The following is a 22,210-nucleotide window of genomic DNA, read 5'->3' on the forward strand; positions in this document are numbered from 1 at the left end:
ACAGTTCCAGAGGATGAGTTCATGGCCATCATGGCAAAATTCAGGGCAGTAGGCAGGTGCTGGAGCAGTAGTGGAAAGCGTCCATCTGACCCACAATCGCAAGGTAGAGAAAGCGATAGAGATAGAGACAGTGATAGAGACACAGAGGTAGACAAAATTATTTCATGGCTACTTCTTTTTTTTTTTAAAGATTTATTTATTATTATATATGAGTACACTGTAGCTGTCTTCAAACACACCAGAAGAGGGCACCAGGTTTCCATTATAGATGGTTCTGAGCCACCATGTGGTTGCTGGGATTTGAACTCAGGACCTCTGGAAGAGCAGTCAGTGCTCTTAACCATTGAGCCATCTCTCCAGCCCTTATGGCTACTTTATAATGGTAATTTTGCTACTGTTATAAATCATAATGTAAACATCTCATATGCAGAATATCTGATATATGACCCCTGTGAAATCCCCAAGGTTGTGAATCAGTGTTTTAGATAAAGCCTGTTCTTCTACATAATGGAGCAATTATTGGTATTAGCTATGCAATTATGAATATTATTTTAGCTAAAAATTTTTATCACATCTTGGCATACATGAAAGGCTATGTTAGTGTAGGATTTTTGATTATATTGTTGACTTAGTGACCACTTATGTGTGTGTATGTCTCTCTCTCTCTCTCTTTCTCTTTCTCTCTCTCTCTCTCTCTCTCTCTCTGTGTGTGTGTGTGTAGACACACATGTGTGCATTTATGTTTGTGCACATATGACTATTTATAATATTGTTGCTTTTCCCAGAACATTTCCTTCTACCTAGCTGTTTCCTCCCAATTTCTGCATCTCTCATTCAGTTTGATCATTACAGACAAAATTTTCATCCTCTTCAGCTTGTTTGTAGTTTTAATCACAAACGAAGTAGTTCTCTGAGATTTCCTACTTTTGTAATAATTCATCTATTTTCATCGAGACAAAACCTGCTTTGAATTCAGGCATCAAGTCACCATTGTGGATAAAAGCTGTTCTTTATTTCGTCCCTGAGCACTTTTTCCTGCACTTTAAACTTAGATTTTGTTTCTACATGTGTTTTGCTCCTCCTTGATCACATTTTTTGAGTGTCTTAACAAGAACGTTGCTGAATTCTTTAGTCACTGTGGATCAACACCAGTAGACATAACTCAATAAAATTGGTCAAGGATCCTCAATGTTTTTAGTGTATTAAGTGATCTTCCCAAGTCTACAAAAACATTGCATTTCAACATGATATATATATTACGATGAGGAATTGAGACAAATCATCTACATTAAATAAAACCTTTAAAATATGTATTTATTTATGTGTGTATGTACAAGTCCGGTGCCTGAGTGACAGAAGACAACTTGTGGGTCCCCCTCTCTTCACCATGTGAGTATGGGGCACTGAATATAGGTTGTCAGGCCTGGTGGCTTGTCTTTACCTGCTGAGCCATCAACCTGGCCTAGCCAATACTTTCTGGTTTTCAATGAAAACATTTTCATATATTATATTTTGATTATTTCCGCCTTTTACAATTCTCCCCAATTCCCATTTCTGTCCCCATCCAACTTCATGTTCTTTTGCTCCTTCTCTTTTAAAAAATAATCCACAAAGCAAAAACAAACAAACAAACAAACCCAAAACCTCCCATGAAAACACAAAAATGAGAATCAGAACACTTAAAAGACCAATAAGACAAAATGAAACTAAATAGAGAACCATGGAGTTTGTCTTGTGTTGACCAATCACTGCTGGGCATGGGGCCTGCCCTAGAGTATAGTCAATATACCCAGAGACACTCCAGGGTAGAAAACTGACTTTTCCTTTACCAGCAGGTGAATGAGCTTCTTGGTTCGGGTTTGGACCCCATTTTCCCCCATCAAGACTGAGACTCTATCTAGCTTGAACCTGGGTGTCCCTTATGTGTGCTGTCACAGTCCCTGTGAGTTCATGTATTGGAAGATGTCATTTATCATGTCTGGCTCTTACGATCTTTCTGTCTTCTGTTGAGCAAGGTCCCCTGAGCCCTGAGGGGAGGAGTGTGATGAAGACATTCCATTTAGGACTTAGTGTTGCAGGGTCTCTCACTCTGTACATTGTCCAGTTGTGGGTCTCTGTGTTTGTTCCCATCTACTGTAGGAGGAAGTTTCTCTGATGATGGCTGAGCAAGACACTGGTCTATGGGTACAGAGAATGTCATTGGGAGTCACTTTATAACGACTATGTCCCTTTAGCTGGAGCGTTGAACTCAGGTTGTCAGGCTTGATGGCATGCACCTTTACTTGCTAAGCCATCAACCTGGCCATGATAATAGTAGTACCTTTTCTCCTAGGCCCATGAACTATCTAGGCCATTGGTTGCACCCATAACATTTATGCCACTATTGTACCAGTGTATCTTACAGGGAGGTCACTTTTTATGTCTCAGCGTTTGTAGTGGGAGATATTGATGATTACCTTTCTCCTCCAGTAGCACGCAGAGAGCCTTTCAGGGCCAAGAATGCTATTCAGTAGGGGTCAAGCTTCTAGCTGGGCACTAGCTCAATGTCTCCATATTCCAGGGCATAAGTTGAGTATCTTCTGCATTAGGGCTTTTCTATCAGGATGTGGCGAGTAATCAGTGGTCTTGGCCATAGGCTGTGAAGGGGTGATCATGGGCCCTTTTGTCCAGTGACTCAACAAGATATAACCCATTCCTGGCACTGGAGATTTAAATCTGCTTCTATAGCTTTCCTAATATGCACTGTGTAGCACAGGCTAGTCCTGAACCCACAATGAACCTCCAGATATAGCCTCTGAGTACTGGCATTACAGGTATAAACCACAGCACCTAGTTCTTTTCTCTTATTCTTTTAGAGGAGGGTTTGTTTGGTTTATACATATATTTATTTATTTAGAACCTCAGTATCTCCACATAGCCTTGACTGTTCTGGAACTTGCTTTGTACATCAGGTTGGCCCCCAAACTCACAGATTCACCTGCCTTTGTTTCCTAACTGTTGGAATTAAATGCATGCACCATCATGTCCTGCTTTTTAAAGGGATTTTGAATTTGTCCAATTATCTGCTTCCCTCCCCCAATGTGAGATAGGTTCACACTGTACAGCCCAAGAAGGCCTGGAACTCTTGGCAGCCCTCCTGCCTCAGCCTCAAGAGTGCCAGACTGACAAGCCAGTGCACCATGTCCAGATGTATCAAACTTTAAGAAGCAAAGTCCTTGTGTTCTTTCTGTTGTGCTCTACTGAAAACAGGTATCCCTGTGGATAATGATGAATAACACGTATCCTGAAATATCCAATATATTTCCTTAGGCAGTTACATTTCCTTTAACTTTTAGTTAATCATTTTAGACATATAATTTTACAGGTGTGATGTTTTGAATGTAAAACTCCCTATAACTGACTTCAAGCAGTATTACAGAGCAATAGTCATAAGAACTGTATGCTATTGGCACAGAGACAGGCAAATAGATCAGTGGAACAGAATTGAAGACCCAGAAATGAACCTACACACCTATGGTCACTTGATCTTTGACAAAGGAGCTAAAACCATTTAATGGAAGAAAGATAGCATTTTCAACAAATGGTGCTGGTTCAACTGGAGGTCAGCATGTAGAAGAATGCAAATCGATACATTCTTATCACCATGTACAAAGCTTAAGTCCAAGTGGATGAAGACCACATCAAACCAGATATACTCAAACTAATAGAAGAAAAAGTGGAGAAGAATCTTGAACACATGGGCACTGGGGAAAATTTCCTAAACAAAACATCAATGGCTTATGCTCTAAGATCAAGAATCGATAAATGAGACCTCATAAGACTGCAAAGCTTTTGTAAGGTAAAAGACACTGTCATTAGGATGAAACCAACAGATTGGGAAAAGATCTTTACCAAATCTACAACTGATAGAGGGCTAATACCCAAAATATACAAAGAACTCAAGAAGTAAGACACCAGAGAGCCGAATAACCCTATTAAAAACAGGGTTAAACAAAACATTCTCAGCTGAGGATTATTGAATGGCCAAAAAGCACCTAAAGAAATGTTCAACATCCTTAGTCATCAGGGAAATGCAAATCAAAAGAACCATGAGATTCCACCTCACACCAGTCAGAATGGCTAAGATAAAAAACTCAGGTGACAACAGATGCTGGCAAGGATGTGGAGAAAGAGGAACACTCCTCCATTGTTGGTGGGATTGCAAACTGGTAAAACCACTCTGGAAATTAGTCTGGAGGTTCCTCAGAATATTGGACATTCCATTACCTGAGGACCTAGATACCTCTCCTGGGCATATACCCAAAAGATGCTCCAACATACAACAAAGACACATGCTCCACTATGTTTATAACAGCCTTATTTATAATAGCCAGAAGCTGGAAAGAACCCAGATGCCCTTCGACAGAGGAATGGATTAAAAAAATGTGGTACATCTACACAATGGAGTACTACTCAGCTATCAAAAACAATGACTTCATGAAATTCATAGGCAAATGGTGTGAACTAGAAAATATCATCCTGAGTGAGGTAACACAATCCCAGAAAAACACACTTGGTATGCACTCATTGATAAGTGGATATTAGCCCAAAAGCTCAAATTACCCAAGCTGCAATCCACAGACCACAGGAAGCTCAAGAAGAAGGATGACCAAAATGCGGATGCTCCTACTCCTTCTGAAAAGGGGGAAAAATATCCATAGGAGTGGATGTGGAAGCAAAGTTTAGAGCAGCGACTCAAGGAATGGCCATTCAGAGCCTGCTCCACATGTAGCCCATATATATATATATATATATATATATATATATATATATATATATATATATATATACCAAAACTAGATAAGATTGATGAAGCTAAAAAATGCATGGTGAAAGGGACTGGATATAGATCTCTCTTGAGAGACATATCCAGAGCATGTCCAATACAGAGGTCAATGCTAGCAGTAAACCACTGAACTGAGAACAGGACCCGCTTTGGGGGAATTAGAGGAAGGATTGAAAGAGCTGGAGGAGCTTGCAACCCCATAAGAACAACAATGCTAACCAACCAGAGCTTCCAGAGAGTAAAGTACTACCCAAAGACGATACATGGACTGACCCAGGGCTCCAACTGCATATGTGGCAGAGAATAGCCTTGTTGGGGCACCAGTGGAAGGGGAGCCCTTGGTTCTGCCAAGGTTGGACCCCCAGTGCAGGGGAATTATGGGGGTGGTGGTAAGGGGGATGGATGGGGGGAACAACCATATGGGGGAGTGGGTGGGAATGGGAGCTTATATACAGGAAACCGGGAAAGGGAACACCATTTGAAATGTAAGTAAAGAAATATATCTAATTAAAAAAAAAAGAAAAAGAAAAAAAGAAAACTCCCTTCTACAGATCACGTGAGCATTTAGTTTCCAGTGATGCTGGGGATCCTACTGGGGTCATTGTTTTGATGGCAGTGAAGCTGTTTGGGGATACATAACTTAGCTAGCAAAAATGGGTTCCTTGGGAGGACCTTGAAGGTCATATCCATCTCTGGCTTCAGCCTGACTTCTCTGTTTCCTGTTCCACCTGGATAGCTAGGACCTCTGTGTTCCTGCTTTCCCTGCCTTCCCTCCATGGTGGGCTGACACCTTGGAAACTGTGAGTCAGAACTAACCTTTCATCCAGAGGTTGCTTCTTCAGATATTTGTCATAGCAGTACAAAAAGTAGCACGGTCAGCTAGTCCCAGTCTAAGCTAGTGTGTCTTAGGCTAGATGATAGGCATGAATGTAGCCTTACTGATATTTTGGATAGTTTGATGTGTTTGTTGGGGGCATAAACAAAGTCCATCTGTAGGAACAAGGGTGCAGCTCTGTGGTCGATCACTTTCCCATTGTGTGGGCTCCTCAGCTTGGTCTTGAGCTAATAGACAATGCATTTGGAAGTACTTTGCTTCTTGGAAGTGGGAGGGCCTTTTATGCATCTGCCTGGAAGGTCTTAAGAGGTTAGAACTGTTATACAACAGATACCCTGGCATTCCTTCTAAAGCTCTATATTTAATTGTCCGAGGACACTTGTAAAAAAAAACTAATAAAAGAAGGTTTTATTTCCTCATTTTCTTTCTTATCAAAACAACTGAGCACTCCCAGAGATTCTAAGTGTCTTACATTTGCATTTTTATTCTCATAAGAGACTGGACAACTGTGTGTGACTACTGAGGAAAAATTAACTCTCAATGATACTTGGAAACTGGAGTTTTGAAATCTGGAGGGCTTGAGAGCTTTAAGTAATGTAAGAAGAGACCGGAAGGGACATGGTATCACTTCAGTTTGCAAATTTATTATATGTGGGAGGTCACAGCCTTTGCCACTAACCCCCTACATGGCCGTGTGACATGCACAAAAATATATTGTTTATTTACCTATGAGTTCATCTTGTCTAGAAATTTATTGTGAAATTCTACATGATTTTGCCTAACATCTTTAATTTACACAGAAAAAAAAATGCATTTTAATGGTCTGTGGGTTATTTGGCTGACATTCCCTTTTATAGGGTTGTTACAAAAAATTAGTAATATAAAAGTTACTCAGCTTTACTGATAAGTGGCTATTAGCCCAAATGCTTGAATTACCCTAGATGCCTAGAACAAATGAAACTCAAGACGGATGATCAAAATGTGAATGCTTCACTCCTTCTTTAAAAGGGGAACAAGAATACCCTTGGCAGGGAAGAGAGAGGCAAAGATTAAAACAGAGACTGAAGGAACACCCATTCAGAGCCTGCCCCACATGTGGCCCATACATATACAGCCACCCAATTAGACAAGATGGATGAAGCAAAGAACTGCAGACCGACAGGAGCCGGATGTAGATCGATCCTGAGAGACACAGCCAGAATACAGCAAATACAGAGGCGAATGCCAGCAGCAAACCACTGAACTGAGAATAGGACCCCGTTGAAGGAATCAGAGAAAGAACTGGAAGAGCTTGAAGGCGCTCGAGACCCCATATGTACAACAATGCCAAGCAACCAGAGCTTCCAGGACTAAGCCACTACCTAAAGACTATACATGGACTGACCCTGGACTCTGACCTCATAGGTAGCAATGAATATCCTAGTAAGAGCACCAGTGGAAGGGGGAAGCCCTGGGTCCTGCTAAGACTGAACCCCCAGTGAACTAGACTTTTGGGGGGAGGGCGGCAATGGGGAGGGTGGGGAGGGGAACACCCATAAGGAAGGGGGAGGAAGGGATGTTTGCCCGAAACCGGAAAGGGAATAACACTCGAAATGTATATAAAATACTCAAGTTAATAAAAAAAAATAAAAAAAAGAATAAGGTAAGAATAAGGTACTTCTATGTTTTACTTCTGCATGTATTACTGAATCCTATCTCCTGGAAAGAATGTTTAATGGAAAATCCACCAACACACTCCATAATAGTATTAGTGGGACAGAAATAATATTCTTAGGTATTTTGTTTTGGATGCTGTTTTATTTTCTGAGATTGTTTCTCCTGTATTTATTGAGTCAGATGAGGCATCCTATGCTTGCAGAGTTCGTGTAATAAGTGTACAGCACTTCCCAGAGTTAATTCTCCCAGAGTGACCTGTCTTCCCTGAGCCAGCAGATGGTTCATCTGTGGGACACTTCATTTGAAGGAAGGAATTGTTCTAAGGGAGACATTCTACAAAGAAAACATCAAATTTCCCTCTGAGGTCTGAAATTTTTATGCTTTTCATTCGAGCCATTCTTTGGTTTCCTACAAATTGTGACTTCCAAGAGAACAGACTCTTGAATTAGAATCCACAAGGACTGGTCCCTGTCTCCCTGTCTCTGTCTTCCTCTCTCCATCCTTTCCTCTGTGCTCTCCTCTCTCTCCCTGTCTCCCCTCCCTCACCGTGTGTGTGTGTGTGTGTGTGTGTGTGTGTGTGTGTGTGTGTGTGTGTACTGTATGATTGTGCATATCGCAGCTGGAGGTTGATAGTGGACTCACTATCTTTCACTTGACCCCTGAGCACACTCATACCGTTAGTCTAGCCACATAGACTGTTCCTGGGACTCCTTGTCTCTGCCTACAGTATGCTGGGAGGACAGGTGGGCCACCACACACACTATGTGGGTCCTGGGCATTTGAACTTCGGACCTCGTTGTTGCATGGCAAGTAAATTCTTTATCTACTGATGCCATGCTCTAGCCCAGATGATGCTCTATTCCTTCCTCTTTCGGAGGTTCTGGAATGCAGGGTCTTGCACATGCTAGGCAAACCCACTGCTCCTACCTTGTATCTGTGGCGTATAGCGTCTTCCTTTAAAGTAGGTCGTAATTAAGTCAGCAAAGAAAGGTAACAGGTGTGTAGCTAAACCTGTTGTGGCTGTGCAGTGTGTGTAGAACAGGCGAGATCAAGGTGGGAGTAAGTCATCTATCTACACTGGAAAGGTTTTGTGAGCTTTTTGAAGGTATAAAAAAATTTGTGAAGAAAAGAAAGGATCCATTCCTTCATTTCCTGTTACCCCAATCACTTAACTTCATGCACGCTAAAACAAATGAGCTGGGTTTAAAGATGAAGGGATTCCTCTAAGATTGTCTTTTCAGAGATTCTCCAGACAGAATCTGTGTTCTGAAAATACTCCAAGCCCCAGCATCTGGCTCAGTGGTTAGAGCCCTTGCCACGCATGTGACAGAGTGCATTTCATTCACCAGCACAGCAAAGAGAGAAGCAATACCACGAACCAGGTCCGTTCATGGATGGTGGCTATTGCAGGGCCAGTCTCTGGATGATTCTTTGTATTTCCCGACTTTTACCTCAGGCCTAAGATTGAATGTAAAATTAATTTTACCTTAGGGTGAAGGAAACTGAGGTCAACACTGCTTCTGCTCTGCCTTTTCTTCCTTCGAGGTCAAAGTAAAATGAAAGAAAGAAAGAAAGAAAGAAAGAAGGAAAAAAAGAAAGAAAGAAAGAAAGAAAGAAAGAAAGAAAGAAAGAAAGAGAGAGAGAGAGAAAGAAAGAAAGAAAGAAAGAGAGAAAGAAAGAAAGAAAGAAAGAAAGAAAGAACCCAACTTATGGAGACAGCTACAGCTCCTTATCTTTGCTATGTGGCACAGGCAGGCTCTGAACTCTCCTTCCTTTGCCCTGGCTTCCTGAACACTGGCATTAGAGGCCTTCGCTGTACTTTTGAGCTACAGGAAGTGCAGGAAGAATGTTTCTATGTTTTTGTTATATCACAGGCTTCCTGGTTACACCTTTGAAAGGAAGATTCTGTGCAACGGTACCTGCAGGTCTATTTTGAATACGTCCATTTTGTTGTCTACTCAACAATTCTTGGGTTGGAGCCTAGAGCAACATAAATAATTGGTACTCGGTCTACATCTCCTGGAGTTAAGGGAGAAAATGGACCTATAAGGCCATTACGTCATACTAGGAGGAGTCCTGTGAGGGAGAGCTAGAGGGTCCCACATTGTTCTGTAGCAAAAGTACATGGGAGTTGATTTGCTAACAACCTAAAGCTTACTTTAACCTGTGGTACGTCTAATGATGATAACCAAGGTTTATAGAGACCCACTAAGGCCTCGGAAGAAATCTAAGCTTTCAAAGAACAAAGTTCCCAATAGCTCTGTGATGAGTATTGTTCCAACTATTTCTTTTTTGTGCTAGGATTGAACCCAGATGCTAAGCACACACTCTACCACTGAGCTATGTACCCAGATGAGCTAGCCTTGGCTATCATTTTTATTTTTTCCACATGAGCAAAGAGTTAGGAGAAAATTGAGTGCTTTGGTCAGAAAGTCTGGTCACAGAGCTGTTATCTAGTCCTTGAAAGGAACAGGCTGAGGGGATGGAGAGATGACTCAGCAGTTAAGAGCAGTGGCTGCTCTCAGAGAATCTGGGTTTGAATCCCAGGGCACACATGGTTACTCACAACTGTCTATGACTCCCGTCCCAGGGCCCTCTTCTGGCCTCTGGAGGCACCAGACACACATGCAGTGCACTTACATACATGCAAGCAAAACACTCACGTGCATGAAAACTAGAAATAAATATTTTTAAAAAGGAACAGGCTGAGCTCAGCTTGCTTAGTGTGTTTATAGAAACTCCCAAACTGGGGCCCATCTTTGCAGCCGCTTATTTGTTTATTTATTAATGTACCTGTATTTGGGGGAGAGCATCTCGCTGTGCTGCCCGGTCTGGTCTCAAACTCTTGGAACCAGTTGCTCTTCCTACCTCAGCTTCTGAAGTAGTCGGGGGCACTAAGTGAATGGCATTGTAGCTGGTTTATAACTCTCTTCAATAGTTGATTGTACATATGAGGTGTTATGTCAGTATTTAGTTCTTTTGCCCTTTCTTTCGACTTTTCTTATTATCAGGAGTCCCAGTGTTCAGCATGGAGGCCTGTCCAAAGTAATTTTCAATTATTTAATACATTCATACATTTCAAAATTCATACAATTCAAAATTCATAAATTTCAAAAAAAAAGAGTGAGGAGGAATTCTCTGAGGATATATTAATGCTTTTGTAGCACTTTGTTGATACTTCTTAAAAATTAGATATTTAATAAGTGTGTACACTAGCTAGGTTAATGTTTATAGTAGGGATTGGCTGAAGGGTTCTAAATAATTGTCGTAATAAACATCGTGAGCTCATCTCTATTTAGTTCATTTTAAATTCTGTGACTTTGGATTTTTCCAGGTATCTATGTTCGGCAGTTTTTCCAATCTGTTGAGTGCTACTTAATACATAAAAACAGTTATAGGCTGTGTGAAAGGGATAGGAGGGTGGGCAGACTTAAGGTGACTCTGGCCTTCGTTTGGGAAGTTTTCCTTAAATGGATGCAGTTGCTATATGCACAGGATCCAACTGCCCCTGTCTCTCTTCTGATTAAGATCTAGACTCTGGTATCTTTACTGTACTCAGTAGTAAACTCTCAGACTAAGTCCACTTAGAATAAGAGTACGTCCCTCCCATTCTGTTATAGTTTGTATGGATGCCTAAAGTTATACCCACACGTCTAGTCTTAGGTTATATGGCATAAAAATATTTTGTATGCAGAAGCTGGAGAGTTGGCTCAGTGGTAACGGTGCTTGACAGTCTTTCAGAGGATTTGGCTGCAGGTCTCAGAACCCACACGGTGACTCACAACTCCAATTCTAAGGGATCTGATGCAGTCTTTTGTCTTCCTGCAGTGGCTAAGCATACATGTGGTGCATATACACATCTGCAGGCAAACGTTTTTACACACTAAAAAATAATCTTAAAACAAATAAAATGAATCAAAAGATATTTTCATACTTTGACAAGTCCAAGCATATATGTTGCTTGGATTCATAAAAATGAAGCATATATGTGGTTGGGTTCAATGGTAGTCCCATCGTCTTCTGGTTCCAGACTTTGAATGCAGTTTACAGAGGAGGTTGGATATGACTTGAATTTTGTAGAATGAAAGGCACTTTGTTAGAAGGAAGAGTGAATCCAGTTCTCCATGTTGGTTTTGTTCCATGAAGTGAGCTGCCAATGGGGAGCTGTGCTCACAGACTATCTAAAGAAATTGTCAAGATCACACTGTCTTTTCCTATGCTTTCCAGTCTTTTGACACCTTAGCCACATTGGGATTTGATAAGTGATAAGTTTAGAGTGTTGAGAGCATCATATTCATGTGGTAGGATTATGGGACAAGACATGGAAATGGATCTTAGCAGGTATAAGGGAACATGAGTTACAGCTTTACTAAGGTCTTGTTACTCAAGATGAGATTCTGCATGAATTAACTCGTGTTTTGTGTGACCATTTGACTATAGATGCTGCTAAGTGCTTAACCTATTTCAGTTTGGTTGGTTTTGGCTGTGTGTGTGTGTGTGTGTGTGTGTGTGTGTGTGTGTGTGTGTGTGCACATGCACATGTGTGGTTGTGCATGGGTAGACAGAAATTGACATTGGTGTCTTCCTCTTTTGCTAATTCAGGTAGACGAGCTTTCAGTAAGCCCCAGGGATCTTCTTTTCTCTGCCCCCCAGAGTGTGGATTACAGGTGCATGCGCGTGGCTTTTCTGCTGAGTGTTAGGGATCTGGACTCAGGGCATCGTGTTTCCATAACAAGCACTTTACTGACTGAGCCCTGTCTTCAGCCCCTCGTCTTGGTCTTTTTAATGAATAGCATGATAATGATGCATATAGATATGCACATCTTGCCTACCTAATTTATCGCACCTATACTGCGCTCTCATTTCATTCAAACAGATCACGGGCTATGTTTTGCTCTGTTTCAGAAATCCTGGATTGAAAGAGTATTCTACAAGAGAGAATGTAACAAATTCATACCCAGCTCCAAGGACCCTCACAGGTACAGTCTTTTAATTGCATTCTTTTTAAATCAACACTATACTGGGTGCGGTTTGAAGAAATTTAGAAATATCACTTATGTAGAGGTTTTGATGCTATCTGTGAAGGGAGGGTATTTATTCATTTCAGTTCTTCCTTTACTCCATAAAAACGTGCCATGGATATTGTAGAAAACCTAGTAAGAGAAGGGACTTTGTCAGTTACCTCACAACAGTTCAAGGGCCTATCACCAATATGTTCCTGTCAAAAAAAAGTCTACTTAAAGAGGTAATCAACTCAAAAGAGGAAAAATTACATGTATTACCAGCATTACACTGTGGTGAATTCCATTCCATGTGGTACTGTGGTTCCTCTTGGAGGTAGGACACGTGTCATAGGAGTATAAGGCTGTTACCCAAGTTTGGGAAAATAACTTTTACTATCTTTCTATTGAATATTCAAAGTATTGTGACTATTCTTTATCCCAAGTAAGGTATCCATGGGAAATGATGACTGTTGAGGACACATTAGGGACACTGCAGAGATCCAAGGTGTCACCTGACTTAGTTCTATGTTTTCCTCTGGGGGTTTTATGTATATGTAGATTGTAGGCTGCAGGGCTGAGTTAGAAAACTCTGAGTTCTGGACAACCCTATGGAAACTCTAGTTGTAGGACAAAGGTCAACAAGGCAGCTGGTGAGCAGCAGGGAAAGAAAGGTCTACGGAAAATTCCTCAGGGTAATCAGGTCCACAAGGTTAGGAGTGGATGTCATTGACCTGGTGGAAAATTGATAGGGAAATAGAAGAGAAATATTTTAATTGGGGTAGCTAGTCTATTTTAGATTCCCTAGTGCTGTTGGCCTTATGTGCGTTTAAAGTTTAGAAGTCATGGGTACATGGGGTGCATGGTAAGGTTCTTTGGCAAGGATTAAAATGGTGTTCTTTGCCTTTGTTAAACATTGACTAGTCCCACCCTCACTGAATTACCTATGGTTGGTAAGCCCTGTGATTGGAAATGCTCATTTCGCCTGTTTATAAAATGTTTATAGGATGCCAAGGTAACACTGGTTTTTCCCCCTCTTTCCATTCATCTTTTATAGTATCATGCGATGGGGTGATAGGTATAGTGTAAAGCAGACTGAGGTCCAAGTCAAGTGGAAAATAATCTTCATAATCTCCTTAGACCTCAGGAAAAGTGACAGAAAATGAATTGTGTAACCACACATCCTTAGATGCAACATCCTAAGATGTTGGATATGAAACAGAGCTCAGCGTTCGCCTAGTGTACATGGGGCTCTACCATTAACCCCCAATTTCAGAGAAAAGATACAGATTAATTTTAAGACAGGTTTTCAGTATGCAGCCCCAGTGGGCCTTAAATTTGTCATTCTCCTGCCTTAGTTTCCTGGGTGCTGGAACTACAGACACATGTTAGTGTGACCAGATCCATTGACCATAATTCTATGAAAGACCCAAGATTTCCTACATGGAAAACAACCATGTCCCATGTCTCTATGTTCATGTGATTACAAAATGTGTGCTAGATGATGGCCATTCTTCTTACACAGTCCATTTTCTTGGGCTCTAGGAAGAGTCTCAAAAAGCATAGCTTTATGTATTTTTGTCAGTATAATTGGTAGGAAATTGGTAGTGTATTTCTCACTTCTCAGCCACGTGACCAAACAGATTGAAGCAATTAGGGAAGGAAGCATTTAGGAGGAAGGGTTGATTAGTTTCAACTTCAGAAGGTCTCAGTACAACATGTAGGGTAGTCCACTCTGTCTCCTGTGTGTGACAAGATCTTGTTTACATTGTTCAGAGAAGAAAACAGAAACTGGTTGGAATGAGTGGTAAGTCATTACCTTCAAGGGCCTGCCAGGAAGTGAAATATTTCTGCCAGCCAGGCCTCAGCTCCTAAATGCTGCAAGCTTTTAAACAGCACCTCAAGCCTTGGGCTGTGGGACTGGAATTCAAACATTCAAAACATTAGCCTGGGGATGATTCACACAATAAAACCAGTAGTTCACTATTTAGCATGAACAAATTTTCTCTTTTATTATATTTTTAAGCTCCTAATAAGACAGCAAATCTAATAGGCTTGATCCTAAATTCTTCTCTCCTTATTTTTAAGAAAAGACATCAAGGCTAGTCAGGAGAAGTAAAGGCTAGAATGTCAGGTTCTAAGTATCTTATACTTCTCCTGATTTTATAAGCAATATCTTTTTTCCCTCTTGAAAAACTATATTTTTTTCTTAAATTACTTTACATTGAAAATATGATCATTGACTCAATCCTGGAAGTTTTTCTGAGTTATAAAGAGAACATTTTATTATTATTATTATTATTATTATTATTATTACATTTATATATTATAAATAATTATACATATTAAATCCTGACTCATTTTTACAAATTCAATAAAATACTCATCAAAGTTTTGAAAGATATTTTAAGAGACTTGAAATTCATATGGACATATATGTGTTCAGAAAAGAAAAGCAATTTCAAACCTTTTTCTTTCATCTATCTATCTATCTATCGATTGATCTATCTATCTATCTATCTATCTATCTATATATATCTATTGATTTATTTTGATACTAGATATGGAATCTAGGATTCTCAGATTCCCCAGTCAAGAAAAGAAGAATAGAATATGAAAGAAGACTGAAACATAGAGGCTTTACCTTTGAGAAGTCACGATGCACAATGATGAGAATTAGGTTTGGAGCTCTGTGGCAGAGCCTAGCATGTGTAAGGCCTTGGAGTCCATTCGTAGCACTGTGCATAAGAAAAAATTCAAACCAAACCAAACCAAATTAAGCTAAGCAAACAAAATCATCTAAAACAAACTAAACTAAACCAAAATAAGCCAACTAAACTAAGCAAAACCAAAGCCAATCAAATTAAAGTAACCAAAGCAAGTAAACTACAACAAACAAACCAAAACAAACTAACCAAGCTAGCTAAATCAAACTAGCCAAATCAACTAAACCAACACAAACTAATCCAACAAACTAAAACCCACCAAACTAAACCAAACCAAGTGAATCGAATTAAACCAAACAAACTAACCAACCAAACAAATAAAAAATACAACAAAAAGTGTTAATGAAACAGAATGACTTTGGACAGGCATAGAGGTAGATCAACAGCAGTATTTGTTTTGATATTGTTATACACACACACACACACACACACACACACACACACACAAAACATACACACACACAGAGACAGTGTCTCTTGTAGTCTGGGATGGTCTTATATTCAGTATGCCACAGAGTATGACATTGAACTTGTGACTTCCTCGTTCTACCTTTACAGTGTAGGAATTATACATGTGTGTCATCATACCCAGTTTATGAGGTACTGGTGATAGAACCCAAGGCCTTGGGTGTGCTAGGCAAGCACACTGTTGACTGACCTATGTCACTGGCCCTGTTTTATGACTTTAAAATATTTTAAAATATGTTTTGTTGCTTGATTTCCTAGAGCTCTGTTACCTTTGTTTGGTGATTATAAGAGCAATGATTAAAAACAACAACAATAATAACAATACCTACCGATCATGGTTAACCTTCACCATCAGCTTCAGTTTGACCCAATTAAGAATCACCCACTGAATTAATGAGGCACACCTCTGGGTGTGTTTATGAGAGTATTTCCAGAGACATTTGACTGAGGAGGGAAGACCCACCCCGAATGTGGTTGGTACATTTATTTCCAAGAGGCTGGTCTCCGGATGAATGAAAGGAGACAGGTTGAGGATCTTTGTTCCTCATTCTGGTGCCTTACCTCTACACAGTGAGAGCGGCTGCTCACACTCCCACCTTCAGGACTGGCCACCGCGACGGACTGTGTCCCCTCAGACTGTGAGCCAAAACAAACTCTTCCTTCTTCAGTTGCTTCTATCAGGTCTTTTGTCACAGCAGTGAGCAGAGAAACTAACGTATACTCTCATTACATACACTGCAGTGCACCAGGGAGCACGAGCTACTTCAGCTCTACCAGCTAGGATAATCTATTTTATCACTGTATGTGGGTCAGAAAGTGTTTAAAGTCACTTTTAAACGTGAGAGCTGCGGCTTAGGAGACTCATTGAATCAATTGTATTCAAATCTAGGTATTTTGGTACCATAGTTTACGCATTATTAATTTTATCATTGTTTCTACAATATAATTATACACAGGGAACGACGTGGAATGTACATGATGCATGAGTATTTAGTAAATCCCAATTTTCAGACCATGGAACACAATAAGTATTTACTAGTAAGCGTTAAGTTACTATTGCATATATTAGTAAACTAACAATAACTTTATTTCTTTGACTCAGATGCACTCCAGGCTGCCAAATCTGCCAGAATTTAGTCAGGTGAGGCTTTCTGAAAAATCGGATTCCTTTTCGTTTTGAGGTAGTGTGTTGAAAAGTACTTAGGAGTTTCTTCAGATCTCAAGAGCTTTTTTGGGGAGCTCTAGCCAGGGAGCTCAGCACAGAGATCTTAGAACAGTCTTCTTTATCAGGGAATGCTGTCCTCTTCAGTGAGGTACACAGCTTTGGCAGCAACACCCATGGGACAGTGAGGGAGAAATTGGGCAGCCGTGTACTGGCTGGATCAATAGAAACAGCTCTGTTGATTAATGGATGACAAATGTGTCAGATTGCTCTTATATATTTAAGGGACTCAGAGTAAGGCATCTGTTAGTTTCCTCTACAAAGTTAGACGTACAAAAGGTGTGTGCGTGTGTGTGTGTGTGTGTTCATTCTCTTTTGACTTTCTTGAGCATGATATTTGAAACTAATAGAAGTCCTGAGTTATTGAGACATGCACACAACTTAAACTATTTGACAAGAACTTTTACTACCTAAAACATGTATGAAACATTACATTTTATTTTGCTATCACATTGTATTTGGATAAAATGTAGCTCTGTGTTGAGCATTCAGTGAAGCATTTGACATATGAGTTACACATGCTGAATTTGCATAAAAGCAGGCTAAACACGCATACTGCAAATAGACTGACATATTATACACATTTTATCATATATTTTGAAGTATGTGTCAGCAAGTGAGTCCTTTTTGTCAGTAGAGCAAAATAAACCTTTCTTGATTCTGACTATATCCTAAAGTTTATGAATGTATCCAATGTTAACTTTAACTTTTAACTTACATTTTTAAATTTTGAGACAGTCTTGAAGTCTTGTTTAGTTGCCTAGAGTAACCTCCAATTTTTAATTCTTGGTCTCACCAGTAGTTGAGATTATAGGTCCTCATCATCACACTTGACTTACCGGCTTTTTGTTTTTGTTTTTCAGACACGGTATTATTTAGCCTAGGCTATCCTTTAACTTATTATTTAGATATTATTAAACTAGCTAAGGATAATCTTGAACTTCTGATTCTCCCTTCTCCACCTTTGTGATGCTGAAATTATTGGTGTAAACCACCATGCCTGACACTTGTGGTACTGGAGATGGAACCTTCTATCATGCTAAGGCATGCACTTTACCAATGGAGCTATGTGTTGAGCCCAATATTTGCATTCTTACTGATGAATGCTGATGTTACTTAGTCATTTCTTATATTCTATAATTATGAATGGAAAAACAGTGGAAAATTCGGTGCATTTATAATTCCATTCTATCTCGACTAATAAGACTGGTATGAGCATATATAATTTATAAATGAATAAACATATATGAGACCATGGTAAAGATTTCTGCCTTTGATAGCATGGGCTTTACAAATTTTACAGTATACCACACCATTGAACATTTACAAATTTTATAAATTTATTGTGTATTAATAAGGAGTTATAATGTGAAAGGAAAATATGGGTGAAGAATACTGAAATACTTCATCAATAGCAAAAGCTTTTGTTTCCATCACCCCAACTACTTTTATTTAAAAGGAGATAGAGTCACATCCGATGGCACCTTCTGTGATCTGACTAACTAGGAGGCTGAGGCAGAAGAATTACTTCAATCTAAAACTAGGAGTTCAAGGCTAGCCTGAGCATTGTGGTGAGAGTCCACCTTAAAAAAACAATAAAACCGAGCAAACAAACAAAACAACAGAAATCAGGGACAGAAGAAATAAAGTCTAATTATACATATTTATGGTTTTTTCATTACCTGGCTGACAGACTGTTCAGGAGAAGCAGGGACTGGAGAGATTGCTTATGGGCCAAAGATGCTTGCTGCCAAGTTTAGTGAACTGAACGTGAAATTTTAAATGTTATTAATATGTGACTTCTACACACCAATCTGAGGATTGGAAATGTTGCACCAATTTTCTTTTCTGAGTGACTTGTTTTCCGGAGTTTAGGTGTTACTGTGGGCGGCTGATTCAAGAGCACCAGGGGCTAGATCATGCCTGGAGCCTCTCAGCCATTGAGGGCAATGGAAACGAGCAGTGGTCTATCGAGAAGCACACGGTGAAAATCCCTACAGACACCTTCGGCACCATTAACTTCCAAGATGGCGAACATATCTACCACTCCAAGGTTTGCTGAGAACCCAAACCATCTCACTAGATTTGAACAAAAGAGACCTTGCCCGCAAGCTCCTAAGGAGAGAGAGCCGTCCGGTGTGGCTTTATTGCAAAGGGATCCTGTTATTGATCCATTGTCAAATCTAGCCTGGTCTTTTCTTCTCTTAGGTATGAGAGGCATTGTCTGCACCCCAGGTACAGGACGAGGTGGAGATGGGGGAAAAGATGATAATTTTAATATGTTATAACAGCAGTGGGGACTGAGATGAGCTGAAGCTCCCAGGATAGTTGTGAGTTCTCTGCTTGTGGGTCCTATGATGCACACTGAGAGTGGTCACATGACACGTTACTAGAGCTCAACACTATTTTACTATTAGGTGGTTTCTGAACTGTGGAGTCCAGGTGAGGCTGTTATACCTCTTCTTCTGTTTGGCGTATCTAATACATTCTCAAAATTAGTTTTCTTGCTATGACTTTAATACAGCTATGTGCTCACATAGTCTCAGTTAACTTTAGTTTAGAGCTTGGCACCTTTTGTAAATTTTAGGGTAAGTTTATCAGTCTGTTTCTTTTTTTTTCCAGAGCTGGGGACCGAACCCAGGGCCTTGTGTTTGCTAGGCAAGTGCTCTACCACTGAGCCAAATCCCCAACCCCTATCAGTCTGTTTCTTGTGCTATTTATGTGCTGAGCAAGGTGACGTGTCATCCTATCTGTGCACTTACAGGCAAAGTGGAGTTGAATAGTGCTTGTAAAATGGAATCTCTCAGGGCAAGGTGTAGCCCATAACACTATAGTTTTATGCAGTATGCAGTGATCTTGGGCAGGGCACAGCCTGATTTTTAACAGCAGTCTGGAAGAAGTAGGGGACGGGGACAAGGGTAACAATATCCTTGTAGGGTGCACCCCCAATGACCCTATGTCTTCCCACTAGACCTCACCTAGACAGCTTCTACCATGGCCCATTAATGATGCAGGCTGGTGAGTAGGCCTCTAACAATGTGCTTTGGGGGATCCTGCAGATCCAAATTATAGCATACAGTGTTAACGGGTCCACCTCCCCTTGGGCATTCTCTTCTGCGAATACTAATTACCTGCTGTTCTCTTAGTAGCTCATTTCCCAAGTGGAACAACCTCAGGAAAGCTGAGTGCCAGTCATGTTCTGCAGGCGACTATCAGAAGGCTGCACTTAAACAGAAGTTCCTCGTCATAAAGTCGCAGTGCAGTTCTAGTGGAATCTACATGTAGAGCTATTCGTCCTCTTGTATTTAACTATGCATGCTTATTTCTGTTTTAGGGCAGAAAAATCCCTCTCATTTTCCAATCTGCTTTGAGAATCTGCTGATTCTTAACCCTGCATGCCGTTTTTCCTTCAAGTTTGAGTCTCCTTCCTTTTGCTGCTTTTTTCTAAGATATTTATTTTGTGTGTGTGTGTGTGTGTGTGTGTGTGTGTGTGTGTGTGTGTGTGTGTGTGTGTTTATGAAGTGTAGGGGTACTGTTGGAGGTGAGAAGCAGGCCTTGGGTACCCAAGGGCTGGAGTTACAAGTTGTTTTAAGTCTGTTGTAACCCTACGGTGGGTGTTAACTGAATTTGAATCCTGTGAAAGAACAGCAAGCACTCCTTATGTTGGAGCCATTTCTCTCTTTCCTTGTCCTCTGTCTTGTCTTGTCTGTCTGTCTGTTTGCCTTTCTCTCATTGTTATTGTTTGTTGCAGTACTGGGGCTTGAACCCAAGACATCTTATATGCAAGCCAAGGGCTCCATTGTTGTCCCACAACCCAGATATTGTTTATTCTTTTTTTTTTTTTTTTTGGTTCTTTTTTTCGGAGCTGGGGACCGAACCCCAGGGCCTTGCGCTTCCTAGGTAAGCGCTCTACCACTGAGCTAAATCCCAGCCCTGATATTGTTTATTCTTAACCACCATCATCTCTCCTTTTTCTGAACATTCATTACTTACTGTGTGCCTGGATATTCCCTATAGTCCAAAGAAAATAGGTTTCCTGTATTAACACTGTTTGGTATCGTGTATGGGTTGGGGGAATTAATTATACAGGCCTCACAGAGGTGGAGCATGCTATGAGAATGGAACACAGGTTCTTTGAAGGAATGTGAAAACACCTTTTATGAAAGGACACAGCATGCAATGAGAAAGGCATTCAAAAGTCGAGAAAACTGACTCACGTGTTAAGTTTGAGATCTGAAGGTGAACAGGGTGAATGGCCCCAATGATGCAACTGGTTGGCTTGGACAAAGGTCAAGAGCATTCAGGAAAATCGAAAATATAGCTAGACACATCTGCTGACAATTAGCTTTTTAAATTTGTTTTATTTTATATGTAAGGATGTTTTGTCTGCATTGTATGTTCGCATCTCATGTGTGCCTGGTGCCCAGGGAGGTTAGAAGAGAGATCTGTTACATCACATACATGCATGCATGCATACATACATACATACATACATACATACATACATACATCCTGTTAGATCTCCTGGAACTGGTGTTGCAGATTGTTGTAACCCTAGGAATTGAGAACTTGCATCCTCTGGAAGAGCAGGCGGTGCCCTTAACCCCTGAGCCATCTCTTCAACTCCTACAATTAGCCTGTTTTAGACTCAGCTTTTGGCTGTCCTTATGTAATAGTGTTGTTCACAGGAAAGTGTTTTACTACATGTCTCAGCAAGGTACAGCTGCCCAGGATCCCTTTATCCCTCAGGTTCGTGGTGAGCAGCACCACTAGACAGACTATCTTTGTTTCCTTTTATTGTAGTTCCCTTCCCGGAATCCCTCCCACCTTATTCTACAAAGAATTTAAGAGAACCTGTCTGTTGGGTTCTGCCCGGGGGGTGAGTTACTTACGAAAGAACTAGAAGTGTTCTGTTGGAGGGGCCAGTGCTAATAGCTTAGTTCTTCAGCAATGTTTATCCAAAGAGCAATATTTTCTAGTATGAGGAAGATTTAGAGGTGAAGACAGGCTCACCTGAGAGAAGAGCTGGGCACAGGAACCTGGGCTGCTCCATTGCCCTCACCCACTGGTCTCAGCTATAAAACCATCTTAGTAAGGATCTGCCTGTGTTGGTCCTAATATTGCAGTGTGCTAATACGGCAGTTCAGGGGCATCTCTCATACATGGGGTCCTGATCAACTTTCTATTCTTTCTATTACATATGTGTTTTGATAGTGGTTGATCAGAATTTCTTTTTCTTTTTTTTTTTTTTTTTTTGGCTTTTTTTTAATTGGTTTTTTTAAATTTACATTTCGAATGTTATTCCCTTTCCTGGTTTCCCAGACATAAACCCCCTATCTCATCTCCCTCCCCTTCTTCTATAAAGGTGTTTCCCTCCCCATCCATGCTTCCAACATTCCCCTACACTGGGAGCCCAGCCTTGGCAGGACCAAGGGCTTCTTCCATTGATGCCTAACAAGGCCATCCTCTGCTACATAT

At 40.5% G+C, this 22,210-nt stretch overlaps 1 protein-coding gene across 1 annotated transcript in view; it reads left to right on the forward strand.

Annotated features, from left to right (window-relative positions):
* Trpm6 (transient receptor potential cation channel subfamily M member 6) overlaps positions 1–22,210 on the forward strand; it is a 140,504-nt gene that overhangs the window by 14,704 nt on the left and 103,590 nt on the right. The window contains exons 2-4 of the mRNA XM_032891699.1: positions 12,222–12,295; positions 16,613–16,651; positions 18,608–18,785. Of these exons, the coding sequence (XP_032747590.1) occupies positions 12,222–12,295; positions 16,613–16,651; positions 18,608–18,785 (291 nt within the window). The remainder of the gene's footprint in view (positions 1–12,221; positions 12,296–16,612; positions 16,652–18,607; positions 18,786–22,210) is intronic.

Source organism: Rattus rattus, chromosome 2, assembly GCF_011064425.1.
Source record: "Rattus rattus isolate New Zealand chromosome 2, Rrattus_CSIRO_v1, whole genome shotgun sequence".
NCBI lineage: Eukaryota > Metazoa > Chordata > Mammalia > Rodentia > Muridae > Rattus > Rattus rattus.